This window comes from Meles meles, chromosome 6 (assembly GCF_922984935.1).
Source record: "Meles meles chromosome 6, mMelMel3.1 paternal haplotype, whole genome shotgun sequence".
NCBI classification, from domain to species: domain Eukaryota; kingdom Metazoa; phylum Chordata; class Mammalia; order Carnivora; family Mustelidae; genus Meles; species Meles meles.
This window is the reverse complement of record NC_060071.1, coordinates 92,210,177-92,231,772: the sequence shown is the minus strand read 5'-3', so window position 1 is coordinate 92,231,772 and position 21,596 is coordinate 92,210,177. Positions and strand designations below refer to the sequence as shown.

Below are 21,596 nucleotides of genomic sequence, written 5' to 3'. Positions count from 1 at the left end.
CCAAAATTAGTGTTCTTGACTTGATGACTGATAAATGAAACAATGATTATAATTTTCTTATTTTCTGAGGATCCATTCCTTTGGAAAAACCTCTTAAAGGTTTGGGGTCTGCAAAAAATAAATAATTCCTTAAATTGCTTTAAAATTAGACCATTGCACAGTGGCGCAAATCAGGATACCAGGACATGCCAGAATATGAAAACTTTCGCCATCTTCTACAAGCCCCAGTGGATGATGCACAGGAGATTCTTCACTCCAGATTTCCAATGCCGAGATACATCGACACTGAACATGGAGGTAGCCAGGTGAGTATAGTTAATGTTTTGTTGTTAGTGTTGTAATGAGTTGTTCCTACTTGCTTTCTGACTTTAATTTGAAAAGACTGCTTCATAAGGCAAGGAAAGGGGAAGGAGATGAGTAGAAGGTTTTTTTTGTTTTAGCATTGAGAGCAAAGCAGTGATTATTGGCCAGCTGCCTAAAGCTAGCAGTTTCTACCACCTTCTGCCACCAGGCCACGTTTAATAACAGAGCCAGGATGATGTTATGGTGGCATGTCCTCATTAGTTGAGCAAGAAGAACAACTTGGAAGATAATGTAGTGTACCTTTTTTAGTATAATTCTGTTAAATCTGTTTATTTAGTGAAGAAGTCTATGAATATGAACTTCACGGTAACATTTTCTGTTTTCCTCATTCTGTCATTTCAGTGCTCTAGAAAATGTCATGTAATGGGAAAGCATTATATTACAGAAGGCTTTGTGGTTTTTAGACTTAGGAGGATTTGATAAGGTACATGTACATACACACGGCCCTTCAGGACCTTTCTAAGGCTAGGCTTAAGACCCCTTAACATATATGCTTTTATTTATTTATTTATTTATTCATTTATTTTTAATTTTTAAATTAACATATAATGTATTATTTGCCCCAGGGGTACAGGTCTGTGAATTATCAGGCTTACACGTTTCACAGCACTCACCATAGCACATACCCTCCCCAGTGTCCATAACCCAACCACTCTCTCCCTAACCCTCTTCCCCTAGCAACCCTCAGTTTGTTTTGTTAGATAGAGTCTCTTATGGTTTGTCTCCTTCCCAATCCCATCTTGTTTGATTTTTTTCCTTGCCTACCCCCCCAGTTCCTCATATAAGAGAGATCATATGATAATTGTCTTTCTCTGATTGACTTACTTTGCTTAGCATAATATCCTCTAGTTCCATCCACATCATTATAAATGGTAAGATTTCGGGTTTTTTTGATGGTTGCATAGTATTCCATTGTATATATATATACCACATCTTCTTCATCCATTCATCTGTTGATGGACATCTAGGTTCTTTCCATAGTTTGGCTATTCCTTAACATATACTCTTTTTTTTTTTTTTAACATATACTCTTAAAATAATTTTTATTCTTCCTTATAATTTTATTAGAATTATAATTAATTATAGGTTATTATAAGTTTGTTTCACTTACTAAAGGCAGGGACCTTACTTTGTTAATTGTTTCCCTAGTGCTTATCACAGTATTATAAAATAGGTGGTAAATATTAGTAGCTATTATTCAGAAATGGTAGCAGTTATTTTTAGAGCTTTATTATATTTCTAATACGAGATACCATGTATTGAGAATTTGCAAAGCTGTTAGTACTTTATACACCTTATCTCATTTGATCCTATTAACAGTGCTATTGTTATCTCCATTTTATAGATAATAACACTAAGACTTAGGTTACTTGTGGCCAAGGAAATACAGTAAATGGAGAAGCTAGTATTTGAATCTAGGTGTTCTCACTTCAGAGCAGTGCTCTGGTGTTAAACTACTTACTCATAGAGTAGAAAAAGATTCTGTGTGATACTAAATTTCAGAAGATATGACTGCTTGTGTTTTTCCAGTGGGAAATAATAATTTATTCCTAGTTCTCTCCTTGATATCTCATCATGTGTGGTGCTATTTTCCTCTTTTATTCTGGTTTTCATGGTTATAAGGCTTAGTGGAGAGATGGTTAAAATGTTGGGTAAGTTGTCTTATGGAATAGTCTACAGTCTAAGAAAGTTTGAAAACCATTGTTTAAAGTAAAAGATTGTATAGGGTACTTTTTGCTTTTTCAACTCTCTGATGATGTTTCAGATCAGGTATTAGTACATTCCACACTAATCTTGTTGCACACATAAATTTTATCTGCTCAGTTTTGGATACAACAGTTTATTATTTGTTATGAATGTATGATTTGGAGAGAAGAGACTGCATTTATTTATTTGTAACATGTAGTGGCCCACATATTTCCAAAATTTAGTTTAGTTTTTTGAAAGTTGCCTTGCAGTAAAATTAATTTTACCAAAACATATTAAATAAAGTTGATTTTAGATCACATAATGTGTGTGTTCAGCTCATATTGATTAAATCTATTTTTGATGGATAACTTTATTTCATCTTTGCTTTTAAGGCCCGTTTCCTGCTTTCAAAAGTCAACCCTTCCCAGACTCATAATAATATGTATGCCTGGGGACAGGTAAGTGTAAATAGTGGATATTGGAAATTATTTCTTGTGTATTTATAGTTTGTTATTTTAGTGAGAGCTATATTTTCCCCTATGTATTTGCTAATGATTTCTTTTGGCAGAGTAATGAAAAAATGAGTAGAAAATAGAATTAGCATTTGGTGGCACCAGAGAAAGTAAAAAGTGATCATATCAAATAGGTAGAATTCCTTCATATTTCTAGTTTAGGACTATGCCCTTGAGATAAAAAGCAATATGGTGTATAATATAGGGAGTGACGATTTAAGCTTAATGCTAGGACATGAACTATAAAAGGCCACATATAATAAATTGGAAGAGATCAGGGATTGTAATTGAACAAGAGAGGCAGAGGCCTGGAAATCTCTGTTAATATATTTTTATTTGTTACAAGTCCTACCTCTTGGTACAATATATCAGCATTTATCAAGTATCCAATATACAGGACTCTGTATTGGTACTTCCCAATACCTTGCTTTTTTTTTTTTCCTTTTTAATGTTTCAACTTTTTAGTTTAAATTCTAGTTAGTTAACAGATAGTGTAATACTGCTTTCAGAAGTAGAATTTAGTGATTCATCACTTTGATCATCTCTGCTTTTAAGGAGCTGGTAATCTAGCATTAGAGATAAGATACATATCTTTAAGTAATTAAAATATAAGTCAGTGTGAGATATGTTCCTTTTAGAAAGATATTTAGAAAAATGTTACAGGGTTTAGCAGAGGAAGAAGGCTTTGAAGAGAGCACATGGTGGCAGCAGGAGACCGTGTGTGATGAGAAAAGGGAACATTTCCTTTTAGAATGGTTACCATTTCAAGAAGTAGAAATTGTGCGAGGAATTCCAGGTAGAGGGCAGTGTAGACCGTGTAAGGTACAGAGCACACAGAATGAATAGAACAATAAACTGGAAATGTATCATGTGGCTAAATTGTGGAGGATCTCACATGCCAGGTTGAGTGCTGAGGAACTGAGTCTTTATTTAGTAAATAATAAAATGTTACTGAAGGTTTTTGGACAGGGTCAAATTTGAGTCTTAGATAATATAGGCGAATGTTAGGGTTAATTGAGAGCAGTCTGTAGATTGAAACTATATTTTGAAGTAATCCAGATGAGGGGGAATGAAGGCAGGATGGTGAAAAGGAATACATTTTTGTGATATTTTAGGAGTGGAACCAGTGAGATTTGGTTAGAAGTTGCAGGAAAGTAAAAATTACTCTAGAGCAAGACAGCTAAATGTAAAATCTGAATTTTTTTTTAAATTTTATTTATTTATCGGACATAGAGATCACAAGTAGGCATATTATTTATCGGACATAGAGATCACAAGTAGGCAGAGAGGCAGGCAGAGGTGGGGGGGGGAAGCAGAGAGCCCGATGCTGAGCAGAGAGCCCGATGCGGGGCTCAATCCCAGGATCCTGAGACCATGACTTGAGCCGAAGGCAGAGGCTTTAACCCACTGAGCCACCCAGGCACCCTACTATTACGTTTCTTGATTGTGATACTATTGTTGTAGTTATATAGGTTATTGTCCCTGACCTTGGAGATCTGTCCTAAAGGGAGTAAAATATCATTATGTCTTCAACTTACTAAATTATTCAACAAAAGAAAAGAAAACATATATAGAAACATAAAGCAAATGTGGCAAAATGTTAATCAGTGAGTTTAGGTATAGGGTATGTGGGTGTTCACTGTACTTTTTTCTCAACTTTTCTACAAGTTTGAATTTTTAAAAAATAAATAGTTGAGGGAGAACAGGGTAATACAGGATTTTGAGCCTGGGTAACTAGGAGAACATGTGCCAGGGAGTGGGAAAGCAGAGAGAAATGTTTGATTTTAGGTACACTGAATTTGAGATAGCATTTAGATGGCCAAATTGAGGAGGCTGTTAAAATTTGGGTTTGGAGATCAGGGCAAGGATGTGAAAATTGATCATGGACAAGTGATACTTAAAGTCATCACAGCAGATACTTGTTCAAGAGGGAGTAGAGAGGTAAAAGAAGGATGAGACAAACCTTGAGGAATTACAAGTGGTTGGAGTATTTTATAAATAGAGAGATTGAAGGAAAATGAAAATAATACCATACCATGGGGCACCCGGGTGGCTCAGTTGTTAAGCGTCTGCCTTCAGCTTGGGTCATGATCCCAGGGTCCTGGGATCGAGCCCCACGTAGGGCTCCCTACTCAGCGGGAAGCCTGCTTCTCCCTCTAACACTCCCCCTGCTTGTGTTCCCTCTCTTTGCTGTGTCTCTCTGTGTCAAATAGATAAATAAAATCTTAAAAGAAAAACAAAAAATACCATACCTTGTCATAATCGGTGAGGGAGGGCTTTATAGAAAGAAGGAAGGGGGTTAACAAATTCTGAGATGCTGCAGACCTTAAAGGAGGGTGAAGACTTAAAAAGGTGGATGGATTTGAAGACTAGGCAGTCATTTGTGGTCCTGGTAAGCAGTTTTAAGTAGTAGTTGAGTACAAGGCAGCTTGTAAGGAATTAGTGGGTGGTAAAGAAGTGGAGGTTGTAAGGTGGTTGCAATTTAGTTTGAGTTCGGGTAGTAGGATAGAAAGATGATTCTTATTAGGATAAGGGCACAGAACTTACTTGTAGGCCAAGTGTAAGGTGCTGACCAAAGAACAGCTTTATAGATGTTTAAGATCTTCAAAAGCAGACAGTGTGATCACAAGCACTGTGTGGAGCTGAAGCATTGGTATGGAGGCAGGACATTTCCTTCTGCAGAACCAAATGGTAGGAAGGGTAATGACAGAGAAAGATGTTGGGGACAGACTGCTCATATTGGGTAATTGACTGTTTCTTTTAGGTAATAGTGGATTATTCACTAAGAGTGAGACATGCTGGGGTTAAAGGACTAGAAAATAGAAAAGATTTAAAAACAGCTATACGGAATAGCTGTTTAGAAGTAGAAATAGAAAGCAACAGCAGGCGAATAAAAGGCTTTTATAGCAGTGAGGGCCCATTTTATTTCCTAACAATTTCTAGAGTTTGCTTCCATTATGTTTAATCATGCTTTGTAGTTGAGGCATTGCACCAAGGGGGAAGATTGTGGGGGGGATTTAGCGCTGGAGATAAGAAAGATGGACACATTAAAGGGAGTGCAATAATTTAGAGCAATGTTTAATGACTATGAGGTCCAGACTGGGTAGAAGATGTAGTAATTGGGATTAAGGCCCTTTCCCTCTAAATACAGAGGTGCTTCAAAATGTTGCCCTGATTTCTTTGCATGCATTGTTTTTCTGGGTGATTACATACACCCCTATGGCTTTAGCTTTCATCTTAGGCTAACTTACAAATCTCCATCTTTGGTTTGACTTCACTTTGAGCTGTAGACTGGAATTTCTGTAACTGTCTGTTACACATCACTGGAGCTTCCTGTAGACATTTCATAAGCAACATGTTCCAACTTGAATTTATCTCTTTTATACCATCTTATTCTGCGTGACTTTACTATTTTTACAGAGGGCGCCACTATTCTCTCAATTCCCAAGACTTGGAACTTTAGTCATTTGCATTTTATTTTGTCCCTTCTATCCCTAATTATTCACAAATGATTTGGTCTCTTTCTCCTATCCATTATCTCCTTTTTCTGTCACTAACTGAGGTCAAGTGTTTGTTAATTTTCACATAGACTCTCAGTGCTTTTAGCCGTGTTTCTTCCATTTTGACAGTGGCGACAGTGGTCTGGAAGCAGTTCTAAGTCAGAGAACTGTGTAGAAATCTTTAATCTTTGCGGCACCTGGGTGGCTCAGTTGGTTAAGTGTCCGACTGTTGGTTTTGGCTTAGGTCATGATCTCAGAGTCGTGAGATCAAGCCCTGGGTCGGCTCTGTGCTCAGCGTAGTCTGCTGAAGATTCTCTCTCTCCCTCTGACCTCCCCCGGCTCACATGCTTGCTCACTCTTAAATAAATAAATAACATAAAATTTAAAAAAAAGGAATCTTTAATCTTTAATAATCCTCTTTGAAGTTACATACAGACTCTTTATACTGCTTTTGAGGGTCCTTTATTGCATAATCCAAAGAAGTTTTCTCACTTTTAGCTACAGTTTTAGAATTTCTTACTCCACTTTGAATACAGTAAGCATGTTACCATCTTTGTGACTTGTCCCTATCACCACATGGTAGCCATCCTTTAAGGCTGAGTTCAAAGTTCATGACTCCATGAAACTTTCTCTTTCTCTTTTTCTTTTTTCTTTTTTTAAAAGATATTTATTTGAGAGAGAGAAAGAGAGCACAAGCAGTGGAGAGGGGTAGAGGGAGAAGCAGACACCCTGCTCACCAGGGAGCCTGATGTGGAGCTCAATTCCAGGACCCTGGGATCATGACATGAGCCAAAGGCAGACGTTTAACTGACTAAGCCACCCAGGCACATTCCATGAAACTTTTTCAATGATTACATGACTCATTTGGTATTAATATACCTGTCCCTTCATTCCTTTTTTTCATCTATTTCTGATGTCCCTTAGGAGTGATGACTGTGTCATTTTAATTTTTGATTTTCCACAATCCTTAACATCCTTTCCACATCCTTAACATAGCATGTTTGAGTATAATAGATTTGGGCAGGAGAACAGAGATTAGAGTATGGGAGCTTTGTGGAGGTATTTAAGAGTTAAGGAACCTTTATGATATAGATAAATAAATTGAATCCGTGATCAAAACTCCTGAAAGGTAAGACTTTTATAGCAAGGAAAGGAGCTTATTCTTGGGAAGTGTGGAAGGGGTATAACATGTGAGAGAAAAAAATTATGCCTGTGTAACGCATATACGCATTATCAATATCAACCTCACCATTCCACTTGCTATGAAATGAAAAGTCAAGTATACTATTATGACGTGGAAGTTTGGAATACAGAATGTACCATGAATCAGCCTTTCCGTTATGGTTGAGTCATCTGAGCATTGGATTTAGTTCTGGATCTCACAACTTAAGAGAAACTTACTTAAGAAAATTGCAGGGCGCCTGAGCGGCTCAGGAGGTTAAGCTTCTGCCTTCGGCTCAGGTCATGATCTCAGGGTCCTGGGATCGAGCCCCGCATCAGGCTCTCTGCTCAGCAGGGAGCCTGCTTCCCCTTCTCTCTCTGCCTGCCTCTCTGCCTACTTGTGATCTCTGTCTCTCTGTCAAATAAATAAAATAAAATATTAAAAAAAAAGAAAAGAAAATTGCAAGAAGATAGGAAAGTAGGACCAATTACTAAAGTTCATAGAAATGATGATTAGTCATAATGGAGAAGGGGAAGTTAAAGGACGCTTTAAAATAGTATTTGTCAGGGGTTCCCTATCAAATGCCCTTAGAGGCCAGGGGAGTAACAAATGGGTGAAGTACTTTTTAGAAAATCTCATACTCTCAGTGTGAAGAGGCAATACTTGGGGGCCAGGGGGCTCAGGTGGACTAGGGTTTGTAGGAAAAATACAGAAATCCTTTTCTGGAAGGGGAAGCTGTTCCTCCCCTCTAGCTGATTGTTGTCATTTACATAATTTGTTTTAACAAAGTGTTGTGAAGCCCACATTAATACAGACCAAATAAAATATATTTTTGTGGCTGAATTTGTACATTATTAAAGAGCATGGTTTAGTTCATGGAAATAAAACTTGGTTCTTGCTTCTCTAGGTTTAAATTACAACATGGGGGTGCCTGGTTGGCTCTGTCAGTAAAGCTTGTGACTCTTGATCTCGGGTTGTGAGTTCAAGCCCCATATTGGGTTTGGGGCCTACTTAAAAAAAAAATTATAACACGGAGATGTAGTTGGTATGTTTATAAAGAACTTGTTGAGCTGGTAAACATGGAGAGGCATCATTCTGGGCTAGTAGTTGAAAACTATAAGTTACTTATCTTTGCCTTTTCTTCTTTGTCTATTCCAGAGTTTAATAATATGTGCAGTAAGACTCAGTAAATATTAGGTATTAGTTTTCCTTGTTATCAATGGGTAAAAATAAGTCTTAAGATACTTTATTTTTATTTATTTTTTTAACAATTTATTTATTTATTTGACAGAGAGAGAGACATAGTGAGAGAAGGAACACAAGCAGGGAGAGTGGGAGAGGGAGAAGCAGACTTCCCGCCAAGCAGGGAGCTGGATGTGGGGTTCGATCCCAGGACCCTGGGATCTTGACCTGAGCCGAAGGCAGACGCTTAACGACTGAGCCATCCAGGTGCCCCAAGATATTTATTTGTTTATTTTAGAGAGAAGAAGAGAGAATCTCAAGCAGACTCCCTGATGAGTGTGGAGCCTGATATAGGGTTCAATCCCATAACTCCTGAGATCATGACCTGAAGTGAAATCAAGAGTTGGTTGCCTAACTGACTGAGCCACCTGGGTGCCCCAAAGATATTTTAAAATAGGAAAGAAAACCTATTTTAAACTTTGAAGTTTAATTATTATGACCTGTAAGTAGAGACATAAAGGAGAGCCCTAAGGTCTTTATCGGCCTATGCTTTTTGTAAGAGAAATTATGTTAATATTTATTTATTTATTTATTTATGTATTTATTTATTTATTTATTTGACAGAGAGAGAGAGAGAGAGAGGCAGTGAGAGAGGGAACACAAGCAGGGGGAATAGGAGAGGGAGTAGCAGACTCTCCACTGAGCAAGGAGCCTGATGTGGAGCTGGTCCCAGGAGCCTGGAACATGACTTGATCCGAAGGCAGATGTTTAACAACTGAGCCACCTAGGCACCCCAGTGTTAATATTTTTATAGATAATAATTGATAAGCTGAATCTGTACTGTTTTAGTTCCCATGCTGAGCTTCTTATGCACTTCTGTTTAATCATTAAAACACTCTCATGGGGTGGTAACTATTAATTCTATTTTTCAGAAGCGGAAATTAGGCTTAAATAGCTTAAGTAACTTAACCAAGATCACATAGCTAAACTGTGCAGGGTCTGGACTTGACTATAGGCCATCTGACTGGAGAATATGAATTTTTAATCATTAGGCTAAATCAATGATTGCAATTTAGGGAGTTAACTTGGTCGCCAAGCATTTTACTAAAAATTATACAATCTTAACACTTTAGTTTTCTTTTTGTCAGAAATCAAGTACCCAGTGGTAAGTTTTATCCATAGATGGCCTGAAGAGGGCACCACTGCAACACTGCTTTCCCACTGCTGCCCCGCTTCATACACTGAGTGATAGAAAGCTTGGATCTTACTGCCTAATCATGGATATATTTTAAGAAGAAAAAATGTACAGTTGAAAAATTAAGATCAGCTGCAAATTTTTGATAAGTTTGAGTTGAGCATTAGTATTTGTAATTTCAAATAAGATCTCCACAGTATATAAATTAGAAAATTGATGTGTATTTTGTCTTGACTGGTTGAAATAGATCTGGGATTGGGTGAATTGAGGTGGAAAATGTGTAAATTGAAAGAAAATCAGGAATAGTTACAAAAAAAAAAGGAAGAGCTACCAGGTTATATTTAGTCTAGGTTATATTTTTGAGGCCTTTGTTTCTCTGTGTTAACTGTGAATGTACAATAAGGGAAAATATTTCAGTGTTACAAAATAATATATTTCACAGAAGAGGTAATAATAGCTCACACATGTTTAATCCTGCTGTGTATGTCAGGTATTGTGCTGTTTCTTTTCACAGTTGAACTCATTTAATCATTATAACATCCATATGAAATAGCTCCTTTTGTTATCCTTATTTTACAAATGAGGAAACTCAGACACACGGAGGTTATGTAACTTTTCTTCCTCAAAGTCCTACAGGCAATAAGTGGCAGTAAAGAATTGAGCTGATGCAGTCTGTCTCCAAACTCCAAACTATTCCCAGTGCTGTTGTCTCTCTTCATTGTCCAGTTTTTCAAGTTTTTTGAATTTGAAAACACATAATAAAATTGATTTTCCTTTATTCAGGAGAGGTTATGGCATGTCTGTGGCAATACCAGACTAGAATTTTCGAGAGATATAAATCCCAGTCTCCTATCTGTTATTCAGTTGCTGATCTCTGAAAATTACTTATTTGTTTTAGATTTTTTATATTTACTTATAAATGAGAACTTGAGTATCAGGTGAAAAGTTTAAAAATCCACATAGAAAATCTTTCAGAAAACTTTTTTCTTGCTACAGTAGATTTCACTATTAGTGGTTTGGATTACCAAAGTCATCGTACCAACACAGTTTTTATTAAAATAGAAGTTAGGAATTTTTCTTAACTCTTGTTAATTACTTAGAACCTACAGAGATCAATTAAAATGACTTGAATGAAAATGATAAGCATAGTTTATTTTATTTTTTTAAAGATTTTATTTATTTATTTGAGAAAGAGAGAAAGCACGAGAAGGGGGAGGGCCAGAGAGAGAAGCAGACTTCCTACTGATTAGGGAGACTGAAGTGGAACTCGATGAAGGACTCCAGGATCATGTCCTGAGCTGAAGGCAGTCACTTAACCAACTGAGTCACCCAGGTGCCCAGCATAGTTTATTTTAAAAATACTGTAAATATGCTTCCTTCCAGCTGGCATGTGTGTTAAAATATGTGCAATTTCTTTGTTTTTATTTTTTTTTTAAGATTTTATTTATTTGAGAGAGAGCATATGAACAGGAGGAGGAACAATGTCGGGGGAGAGGGAGAAAGAATCTCTTAAACAGACTCCTCACTGAGCACAGAGCCGGACATGGGGCTCGATGCCAAGACTCAGAGACCATGACCTGAGTGGAAACCACTCAGAGTTCAATAGAATTCAAGAGTCAAATGCTCAATCGACTGAGCCACACAGGCACCCCAAAATATGTGCACTTTCAATTTTGCTTAGTAGTCAGGCAGCATTAATCTCACCAAGGCATGTATTTATTCCTTAGTAGTGATAAAGCTCCAATATGTGGCTGTTCTGATCCTGCAGTGCAAATCTGGTGGTGACCGCTTGGGGCAGTGCAGGCTCCACAAGTTAATGGACGTGGTTCACAGCAAACCTGTCCCCAACTTCAGATGCCAGCTGCAAGTGGGATCCCTGCACTTCTGACCAACTAGCTACAAATGTGTGTGTGTGTGTGTGTGTGTGTGTGTGTTTGGGGGTTATTAGTGCTCCCCACACCTCCCCCCACCTCAGGTTTGACAACTCCCTAGAACAACTCACAGAAGCACTGTATTTATGATCACAGTTTTATTACAAAGATTGCAAATAAAGACCAGCAAAGAGATTGCACAGAGTAAGATCTAGGAGGGCTCCAGATACAGAGCTTCTGTGTTCTTTCCCCATGGGATGAGAATGTGTTATCCTCCTAGCATATTGATAAATCTGTTAGATAGGAAGCTCCACTGAGCATTGGTATCCAGAGTTTGTTCCTTTACTATCAAGCCTGATTGATTGAATCTCCAGTTCTCGTCCTCTTCTTTTCCTTCCCTTGACCTCACTTTCCCTCCCTAGAGGTCAGGCTGTCTTAAATCCCCAGCCCTTTGATCACATGTTGATCTTTCTGGTGACTGGCCCCCATCCTGATTCATCTCATCTTAAAGCCTGAACTCAGGTGTGATTGGAGGGGCTCATGAGTAATAAGACACTATTAGGACATTCCAAGGATGTAGAAACTCTCAGAGGAACCAAGGGAAAAGGCCAGTCAGGTTATTTTTAAACAGGAGCATTAAGCATTAGTCTGCTTACAATGATTCCTTGTCTGTTGCATTTTAACATTTTAAGGGATGTTTTAATCATAGCAAGTATCTTTCTTTTCCTGTAGGAGTCTGGAGCACCTATTCTTACAGATGATGTTAGTTTACAAGTGTTTATGGATCACTTGAAGAAACTTGCTGTGTCAAGTGCTGCTTGAAGTGCTAAACATATTAAGGACACTTAAGAGGATGAAATATTTCAATTTCCTTTTTTTCCTTTTTCATTTTATCTGTGGAAACCAACAGAGGTATCTCTCTAGACTCTATGGTTTGAAACAACATGTGGAAAAATGTTCACATTTGTAGATTAAGCTGGAATATAAGAGCAATAAGAACAAATTTATTTTGCTTGCCACAGTGTTATGACTGGATTTAGAAATTCTGAGATCTTTATAACTTAATTATGTTAAAGAGTAAAAATAGAGTTGGCCTTTTACTACAGAGATATAACTTTCTGTGTATTGCAGAAAAATCCAAAGTGGCACTGAATGTCCTTGCTGATTTTTTGAAAACTTGTTTCTTGGTTTTAACCAGAAAGTAAACAAAAACATCAACAGTAATGATAAATGCGAACATTTTTGCCTGTTTATTGAAATATATCTGTGATTTTCAAGCACTTATGTGTATACTTTTTCTGTACTTATTCTGTTAAGGCAGATTTATTTTTATGATGATTTGTTTAGGAATTATTTGACTTTATATAAGATAATTTTCATGAAGATAACTTAATGTTTTTGGTCATTTGGGAAAATAGTTTAGAGATGAAAACTTTCTGGGTAACAGTTCCATAACTGACAAAAAATGTGGAATTCCCGTAAAGTACCCAACTTACATGATTAAACACGATAATTTTTTTAAGAAGGGTGATTGAAAATAAACCATTTTGTCATAATGCATTTTAGGAAGTCTGCAGTAAAATAACTGTTGTCACTACTAAACCAAAATTGATTTTTACTGCATGGTTATGTTGTTTCCCCTTGTTTTTCTGAGGTAAATTTTACATTATATCCTTCAGTATTTTAACACTATTTTGGGAGTTTACATATTACTTCTTATTTTTGCTTCTATTTTGTGAAATGTATTAAATTGTTCTTACTGAAACAGTATTATATAATATTTTATTGAATGATATCATGTGATGCTCAGTTTTATTTTGATTTATTCATTAGTATCGTTCACTTTTATCTTTCAAAGTTTACTTGTAGCAAATGTTTACATTGCTAAAGCCAGATGTTTGACAATGAAATTTATATCAAGTACTGCAAATAAAAGGTGGTGCTATGATAAATGCTTAGAAGGACAGTTTGATGATTGTACTTGCATGAACACAATCATATGATAAAACAAACTTAAAAAAATGTTTATATGTTATATTCAATTAAATAAATTGCTCTGTTCCATTTTATTTGATTTGAACTGTGCTAGGCCTAAATACCAATAAAATATACTTTTTCTGTGTTTTCCTGCTCATTTTGAAGTCTAGTAAAGCCTGAGAAACCTAATGTGGAATTAGAGCAGTTATAAAATCTGCTATGAGTAGATTACAAAGTGTTCATTTTTTTAAAAAATGGCAGCTTTATTGAGATATAATTCACATACCACATAGTTCACCCATTTAAAGTGTACAGCTCAGTGGTTTTTAGAATACTCAGAGTTGTGTAATCATCACCACAATCAATTTTAGAGCATTTTCATCTTCCCCAAAGTAGTTGTTTTTGCTATAAGGAAATTGTGTTTTGGAGTTAACATATTTTGAATTGAGTTAAGCCCCTGTGATGGTGATACATGTTTAATTTGCGTGGCCCCTTAATTTATGCTCTTTAAGAACACATTGCTGTTCTTGAGTGATAAGTCAGTACTTACCTCCACACTGTGCTTTCCTTCCAAATCAATTACAGCTGAAGCTGCTAAAGTACCTCTGTATTTAAGGGATAAGGAGGAACAAATAGAGCATCATACCCTTTTAACTTACCCTTTGAAAGAAAGCACCTGAGATCTTTGTGTATCATTTAGCTATTACTAAATTGCTCGCTATTTAAATAGATTGTTGAAGAAAGAAATGTTTAACCCTTTTAATGAAATTTAGAGTGGATAAAGAGTATTTGCTAAATTGTTAGCAGCACTGAGAAGCTTTGGTATGTCCACAACTATTTTGGAATTCACTGTTGAACTTACTACCCCTAGTGGCCTTATTTCTAAAAGCAACTTTAGACGTCATCTGTGTACACTTACATTTTGTTATAACAAGATAAAATTTATTCTTTTATTGGCTGATCCCAAAAGTGAGCTGATATTTTCTCTGTCCAGTGCCCCACTTGATAAACTTCCCTCTTGCATTCCCTAACCCACGGACTGCACTTAATGAATTTGCTTCTTGTTCTGTCCAGGCCAGAAACCATTGAATCATTTTCAATTCTTACTCTTTACAACATCTTTAATGACCAGACTCTACCAGTTCTGCCTCTCTAATGTCTCCCTGTTCTATTTGCTGTTTTTCATTTTACTGCTCTTCTCCCTTCATCAGATTGCACGTGGTTGGTACAACAGCCTTCTAATCAGTGTGTTTTCCCCAGTCTCCTCCAGCCCTCTCTTCAGTTCACTGAAATACAGATCTGATTATGTTATTCCCTTTGTCCTCATAGTGAAATCCATACACTTTGACATGGTAGCATTGGATACTACACATCAATCAGATCTTAGATCTCACTTAGAAAATTAGCACAAAGGACACAGTTGAAAAGGATAGTATTGGAGAGGGGTCTCTAGTTCTACCTAAGCATTAGTCTTAGGTGTGGCATTTGGGATTTAATACAGTGACAAAAGCAAATGCATTCTTCACTGGCTGTTACAGATTAAATGCTGTGGCTTACTGCGCTTGATTTTATTTTAAGTGAAAATAATTATTCAGTACTTTTCAAATACTACCAACAATTAGGATTATTTGTTTTCTAATTCCTATATTTGCATTTTTATTTTCATTTTCCATTTTTCCAATATATATGCATATGTTTTGTATTTTTACGTGTTTGATTTGCATTCATCTTGGGCATTTTATCAGGTAATTCAGATGTTTCTCTTGTTTGCTTTTTAATAGCTTACCTTATGAAATTAAAACATTTTCCTTATGTTCATTCTTTCATTCTTTAATAGGGAAGCAAACTTTGGTCTAGGCTTAATATATTAATACCTGGTGAATATAATAATCGGTATGCAATACTAGATATGGAATAATGAAGTCACGTTACTAAATAAATTTAGGATTTTTTTCTTCCCCATCTATGGATTATACTGACATAGAGCCCAATTATTTGGGTTGAGAATGTGACACGGGGGAAATTTTTCCTCTAAGGAAACATTAAAAAAGCCCAAAAAACTGTAAAATGTCTAAGTATTTGAAAGAAGTGTTAATTTTAGGCTTTGTTAAATCAACATAGAATTAGCTATGTATTTTTATCTTTTTATTATTACATCTTTTTTTTTTTTTTAAAGATTTTATTTATCAGAGAGAGAGAGCACAAGCAGGGAGAGTGGCAAGCAGAGGGAAAAGGAGGCTCCCCACTGGGCAGGGAGCTCAATGCGGGACTCCATCTCAGGACTCTGGGATCATGACCTGAGCAGAAGGCAGACACTTCAGTAAGCCACCCAGGTGTCCCTAGTTATTTATTTTATTTTTTTTAAGATTTTATTTATTTGACAGAAAACCAGAGAGGGAACACAAGCAGGGGGAGGGAGAAGCAAGCTTCCCACAGAGTAAGGAGCTGGTCATTGGGCTAGATCCCTGTACCCTGGGATCATGACCTGAGCAGAAGGCAGATGCTTAATGACTGAGCCACCCAGGTGCCCCCCTAGCTATGTATTTTTAAAAGTTAAGGATGACAAAATCAAAGCAGGATATAAAACTTTCAGACCCGAATATATAACTTCCAAACCTGTGGAGGAAAAGAAGCAATAAAAGCAATCTCATCAAAAAAAAAAAAAAAAAAAGCAGCATGGAAAGCATGGTAAATAAGAGACATAAAAAAGAAAAAATAAGGGGCGCCTGAGTGGCTCAGTCGTTAAGCATCTGCTTTCAGCTCAGGTCATGATCCCAGGGTCTGAGATGGAGCCCCACATTGAGCTCTCTGCTTGGCGGGAAGCCTGCTTCTCCCTCTCCCACTCTCCCTGCTTGTGTTCCTGCTCTCACTTCTCTCTCTCTGTCAAACAAAGAAAATCTTAAAAAAAAAAGAAACTGAATTAGTACTTTCTATTTATTTATTTTTAAAGATTTTATTTATTTATTTGTCAGAGAGAGAGTGTGTGTGCACAAGCAGGCAGAGAGGCAGGCAGAGGCAGTGAGAGAAGCAGGCTTCCTGCTGAGCAAGGAGCCCGATGTGGGACTCGATCCCAGGATCCTGGGATCGTGACCTGAGCCAAAAGCAGCTGCTTAACCAACTGATCCACCCAGTGGTGCTCAGTTTTTTTTAAAAAAAGTGCTTTTTTTTAGTGCACTTTATGGAAATTGAGAATATTTAATGGTCTTTCACTGTAATGAACAAAATCATATGTAGTATTTTGAACCTTCTGTAAATTTGTCTTAAGACTTCATAAAAATTGATCTGTTCATGTATCCATGCTTTACTGAGTATAGTCAGACTTGTCAATCTTTTTTCACAGTTGGTTGTGAAGAATACATTTCAAAAGCTTTTTTTTTTTTTTTTTCATTTGAAGCAAAAGACACACAAATAGGAAAATGCTCAAAGGTAGGTTTGATAGATTCATAAACTATTTTCACAAATTTCATAAATTCCTAAATTCTTAAAACTTTTTTCAAAACTGATGCTAGCGGCTTTCAAAAAGCTGCTTGGTAGAAAGATTTCCACTGTAATATATAAGCTAGACAATTCAAGATAAATTCCTATTATGTTTGATAAAACCCTCCCAAGTTCTTTTGCAAAAATGAGTGCAAATGGCTGAATGATGGTGCACATTGGCATTATTTGATCCATCAGTTTTGAAAAAAAGTTCAGTTATAGATTAAGACATTTGAATATTGCTGTTTTAATTTCTTCCAACCATGTAAGACAAACATGTTACTTTACATGCGTTCTTTGAAATTTGATTCTTCAGTGTAAATGTCTATTTCCTTACATTTTGTTATTGCATATTTAATTGCCTTCTCTACAGTTTCTGTGTGCTGATCTAAAGCTTAGTGTCTTACTATACATTGTACAAGCCTGATGTAGACTGCAACTACTTTGAGCTTTGATTAACCTAATCTAATACTTTACACCAAGAGAAATCTCTAAATTTTGCCACAGATTTAATGGTTTATTTTTTTGTTGGTCTTTTAGTTAAAAAAAAACAGCAGTTAAAAAGACAAATTTGGCTTGTAAAGATATTCAAATTCAGTAAAAGATTCCATGCAGGCACTACAAATGTGCACTTGGAAAAATTACACTTCAAAGTTCACACTCCGTTTTGCTATTTTAACATTATCCACAAATGAAAACTCCCAAGTTTAGATTGAGAGAATTGTTTCTTCATCTTTGTGATTACTAGGCTAGTGTGGTTTACTTGAACCTATTGTTTAAGCAGTGGGATATTTACTACCATGGGTATTGAAGAAATAAACTCTCTCCACCCCCACCTAGGGAGCTGAAATGATTCAAAACATGTTATTAACTTGCCCTCCAAGTTTAAGGGTGTCTATGTATGTTGGGACTGGACTCTATCTAACTGGAAGTTCTCTGAATTAAGTTCCATACAGAACACAATGCTTATTAAAGGATAAGTAGTAAAAATGTGCTAATTGGAAGGTTACAAACATGTTAAAACTCAACAGTAGCCATAGCAAATGTACAGATTTTTATTTTTTTTCTTCCAAGTTTTTAGATTTTAGATTTTAGACCAATAAAAGCCTTTTTCAGCTTGGAGTATTTTGTCACTGACGTTATTTGTAATTGCTGGCATAGAATGATAAAACTGTCTTTGTTACACCACTGTGTTTGGAAACTAAACAATAAAGTTTGATTTACTCACGAATTAAATAAGAAATTTCAATGATTATGAAATATTTAGAACTGAAAAATAAAAATGCTATGTATCAAAACTTGTGGTATGGGAAAAACGATTATTAGAGGGATATATATTTTAAATGCAACCAGAGAAAAAAGATTGGAAATAAACTTTGCATTCAATTCAAGAAAATAATGAACAACAAATCTAAAAAAAGAAGAAAGGAAATAATATCTGATTTTTAATGAGAAAACAAAACAAAAATCAATGGAGATTTTCCATAAAACAAAAGAGAAAAGCTTTAAAGTGTTAAGCCCATTTTTAAAGCTGGGAAGGAAATTGAGTATCTGCTCATCCTCTGAACAGTAAAATGGTATTTTTCTTTTTTAATGGAAGTCTTAATAATTCTTTAAAAATTTTTGTTCAGGCCAATTAAGAAGTGTAATTGTTTAGTTGTTTAATGACCAAGCCATCTAAAATTTTTCCTCCAGTGAATTTCAGGGAAGATTAGATGTTATAATCATGTGTTTACTACTCAGAAATGTAGAAGTAGTTTCAAACTAGAGAAATTGTGGAATCTTGGAGTTCAAAGAGTCCATTGAAGTCAAGCCCTATCTCTTCATCCAATTTAAGAATTCCCTGTCACTGTTCTGGATAGCTAGTCATCTGACCTCCCTATACAGAACACTTTCAATGACAAGTAAAACAAGATAGCTGTCAATTGCTGAGTGCTACAGATGACTTAACGCTTTTAGAGAAAAGATAATGTTAGTGAATTGGGAAGGAATAACATGCCACATACCAAAATAAGCCTTGACCAGAATTTGATGGAGAACTTTTTTTTTTTTTTTAATTTATTTGACAGAGAGAGACCACAAGTAAACAGAGAGGCAGGCAGAGAGAGAGAGAGGGAAGCAGGCCCCCCGCCGAGCAGAGAGCCCGACGCAGGACTCGATCCAGGACCCCGAGATCACGACCCGAGCGGAAGGCAGCGGCCTAACCCACTGAGCCACCCAGGTGCCCCTGATGGAGAACTTTTAAATCTGTTTTACACAACACATTCTGAAGGATGATAATCATTGACCTACAAGCCATCTGGCACTCTCTGATACTGTCATTAAAAGAGAGCGGGCAGCCCATAATGCAGGAGGTGTTTGCCAATTTAGAAAAACACTTCTAAGCAGGACATCGTGCACTCACGATGCACTCTAACAGCGCATTGTGTATTTTCCAACTGCAATAGCCAGAGTATTTAGGTAAAGAAGTGTGCATTGCAGCGACAAGTGGCGTGAATCTGTTTCCTATAGGAAATGTGGCTTGCTCTGCTGGGGAAAATGCTGTTCTCTGATCTGTGTCAAGATCTCGCCCAGCTGCCTCACCAGAATGAAGCAGCCGCAGAACGATCCTTACATAGATGCTTAACCTGTTCTGGGGACTGCACTATTTATTTTGGCAAAGTAGGGAGATCCATAAAATCAACAATTTTTCTCGGGGTTAGAGATTTTTCTAAGAAAAACAAATCTGGAGATTACCTTTGAGTTAGTCAGTTATGTCATTTTGAAGTGATAAGTCTACTGATTAAAGACCCTCCAAAAGTGAAGGATCACGTTTCACTTTATTGAGTGCATTAGAGCAGATAGTTCCTGCCTTCGAGGAAGTGTAAAAGTAACTTAATCTGCAAAGGTTTAAAAATTAATCTCCATAAAATCCCTGTGAGATGCTGATAGGTCAAATAGTTTGCATGCTTGAAAACATTTGTAAAGAAGTAAAATTCAACAGAGAAGAATCCCTGAGCAGTACTTCTCAAACTTGAACACGCATAGGAATCACCTACAGATGGTCACTGAATGGAGATTTTGAAGTAGGTCTGAGATGGGATCTGAGATTTTGCATTTCTAGCAAGTTCCCCAGGATACCAGTGCTGCTTTCTGGACTACAATTTAAATAGCAAGTTCTGCTAAAAGCAACATTTTCACCATGTGTTGGGACTTCCATACAAAGAAGCCCAACAGTCGGTTGGAAATGTGCATTCTGGAATCAGGAAACAGCTCTGGGAACCATAAGCCTAGAGTTGATAGCTGAAGCTAGGAGATTAGATGAAGTCGCTTTTATTAATTATTTACTAAGTGCTAACAAGGTATATAGGGAGCACATCAGACAGTCTTCCTCAGCTGAGTGCAGATTATGCCATCCATGTATGGTCTCTTGCAGTGTTTAATTCTAAAATTCTATTTTTAATGAGAACATTAAGCCAACTGATTTATCAAATATATCTTTTTCATCAAGGAAGTATTTCTATTAAAAAGGCTATCAGGTTACTGAAATATTAATAGTAGTACAATATCATATGATCAAAGAGAATGTTGTCGTTGAATCCTGGGTTTTGATAATACCCAGAATTAGGTTCTCTATTTTAAGAGGGGTTTTGAAAAAGTTAAGATCCTGACTAATATACTATGAAATGGCTTAATTAACAAAACTGCCTTTAATTATTATTATTATTATTTTTAAAAGGTTTATTTATTTAAAAAAAATTTTTTAAAGATTTTATTTGTTCATTCGACAGGCAGAGATCACAAGTAAGCAGAGAGGAAGGCAGAGAGAGAGGAGGAAGCAGGCTCCCCGCTGAGCAGAGAGCCCGACGCGGGGCTCGATCCCAGGACCCCGGGATCATGACCCGAGCCAAAGGCAGAGGCTTCAACACACTGAGCCACCCAGGTGCCCCTAAAAGGTTTATTTATTAATTTATTTGACAGAGAGATAGAGAGCACAAGTAGGCAGAGAGGCAGGCAGAGAGAGAGAGAGAGGAGGAAACAGGCTCTCCACTGAGCAGGGAGCCTGAGGCAGGGCTAGATCCCAGGACCCTGGGATCATGACCTGAGCTGAAGACAGCCGCTTAACTGACTAAACCACCCAGATGCCCCGCCTTTAATTATTTTAAGACGATACATCCCATTTTTTTAAATGACCATGAAATAGACTGCCAAGGCCTATTATGAAATGTTCTTAATTAGATATGTTTATTAGTTGCTTAGGTCCATTATGGATTAAGGTAGACATGGATCTTCCTGGAATTAGAAAAATAAATTTTGACAGCCTGAGCAGACTTTAGACCAACAGGCTACTGATTCATGTGTGTTGTGTCTTCTCATCTGCTTATATATTTATAGTGAGTTTTTTCAATTATGTTTACTTATTGAGTGTCATACACGCTTTTGACATGGCTTGTTGTAAATGACTCTAATGATTAGCTTCTATTTGGAGTCTAAAGTCCAGCATGGTTTCAGGGAGCTGATGTTTCATTATTGCCGGGCCTCTGGCTAGAACATTCACGGCGCCCACTGTGCTTACTCAGCTTCTACTGGTGACAGCTACATCTGCTTCTCCAGCTGCACCTTGCAGTTCTGAGTCGCTATCGTTAGCTGTCTGTAAAACTTAAGAATCTGAGTGTACCTAATGCACTC

General features: G+C 36.7%; 1 protein-coding gene across 1 annotated transcript in view; it reads left to right on the top strand.

The window, feature by feature from the left end:
• SEC23A (SEC23 homolog A, COPII coat complex component) overlaps nt 1-13,596 on the top strand; it is a 64,364-nt gene extending 50,768 nt beyond the window's left edge. The window contains exons 18-20 of the mRNA XM_046008801.1: nt 150-305; nt 2,445-2,510; nt 12,207-13,596. Of these exons, the coding sequence (XP_045864757.1) occupies nt 150-305; nt 2,445-2,510; nt 12,207-12,296 (312 nt within the window). The 3' untranslated portion in view covers nt 12,297-13,596. The remainder of the gene's footprint in view (nt 1-149; nt 306-2,444; nt 2,511-12,206) is intronic.
• Nucleotides 13,597-21,596: the final 8,000 nt, after the last annotated feature.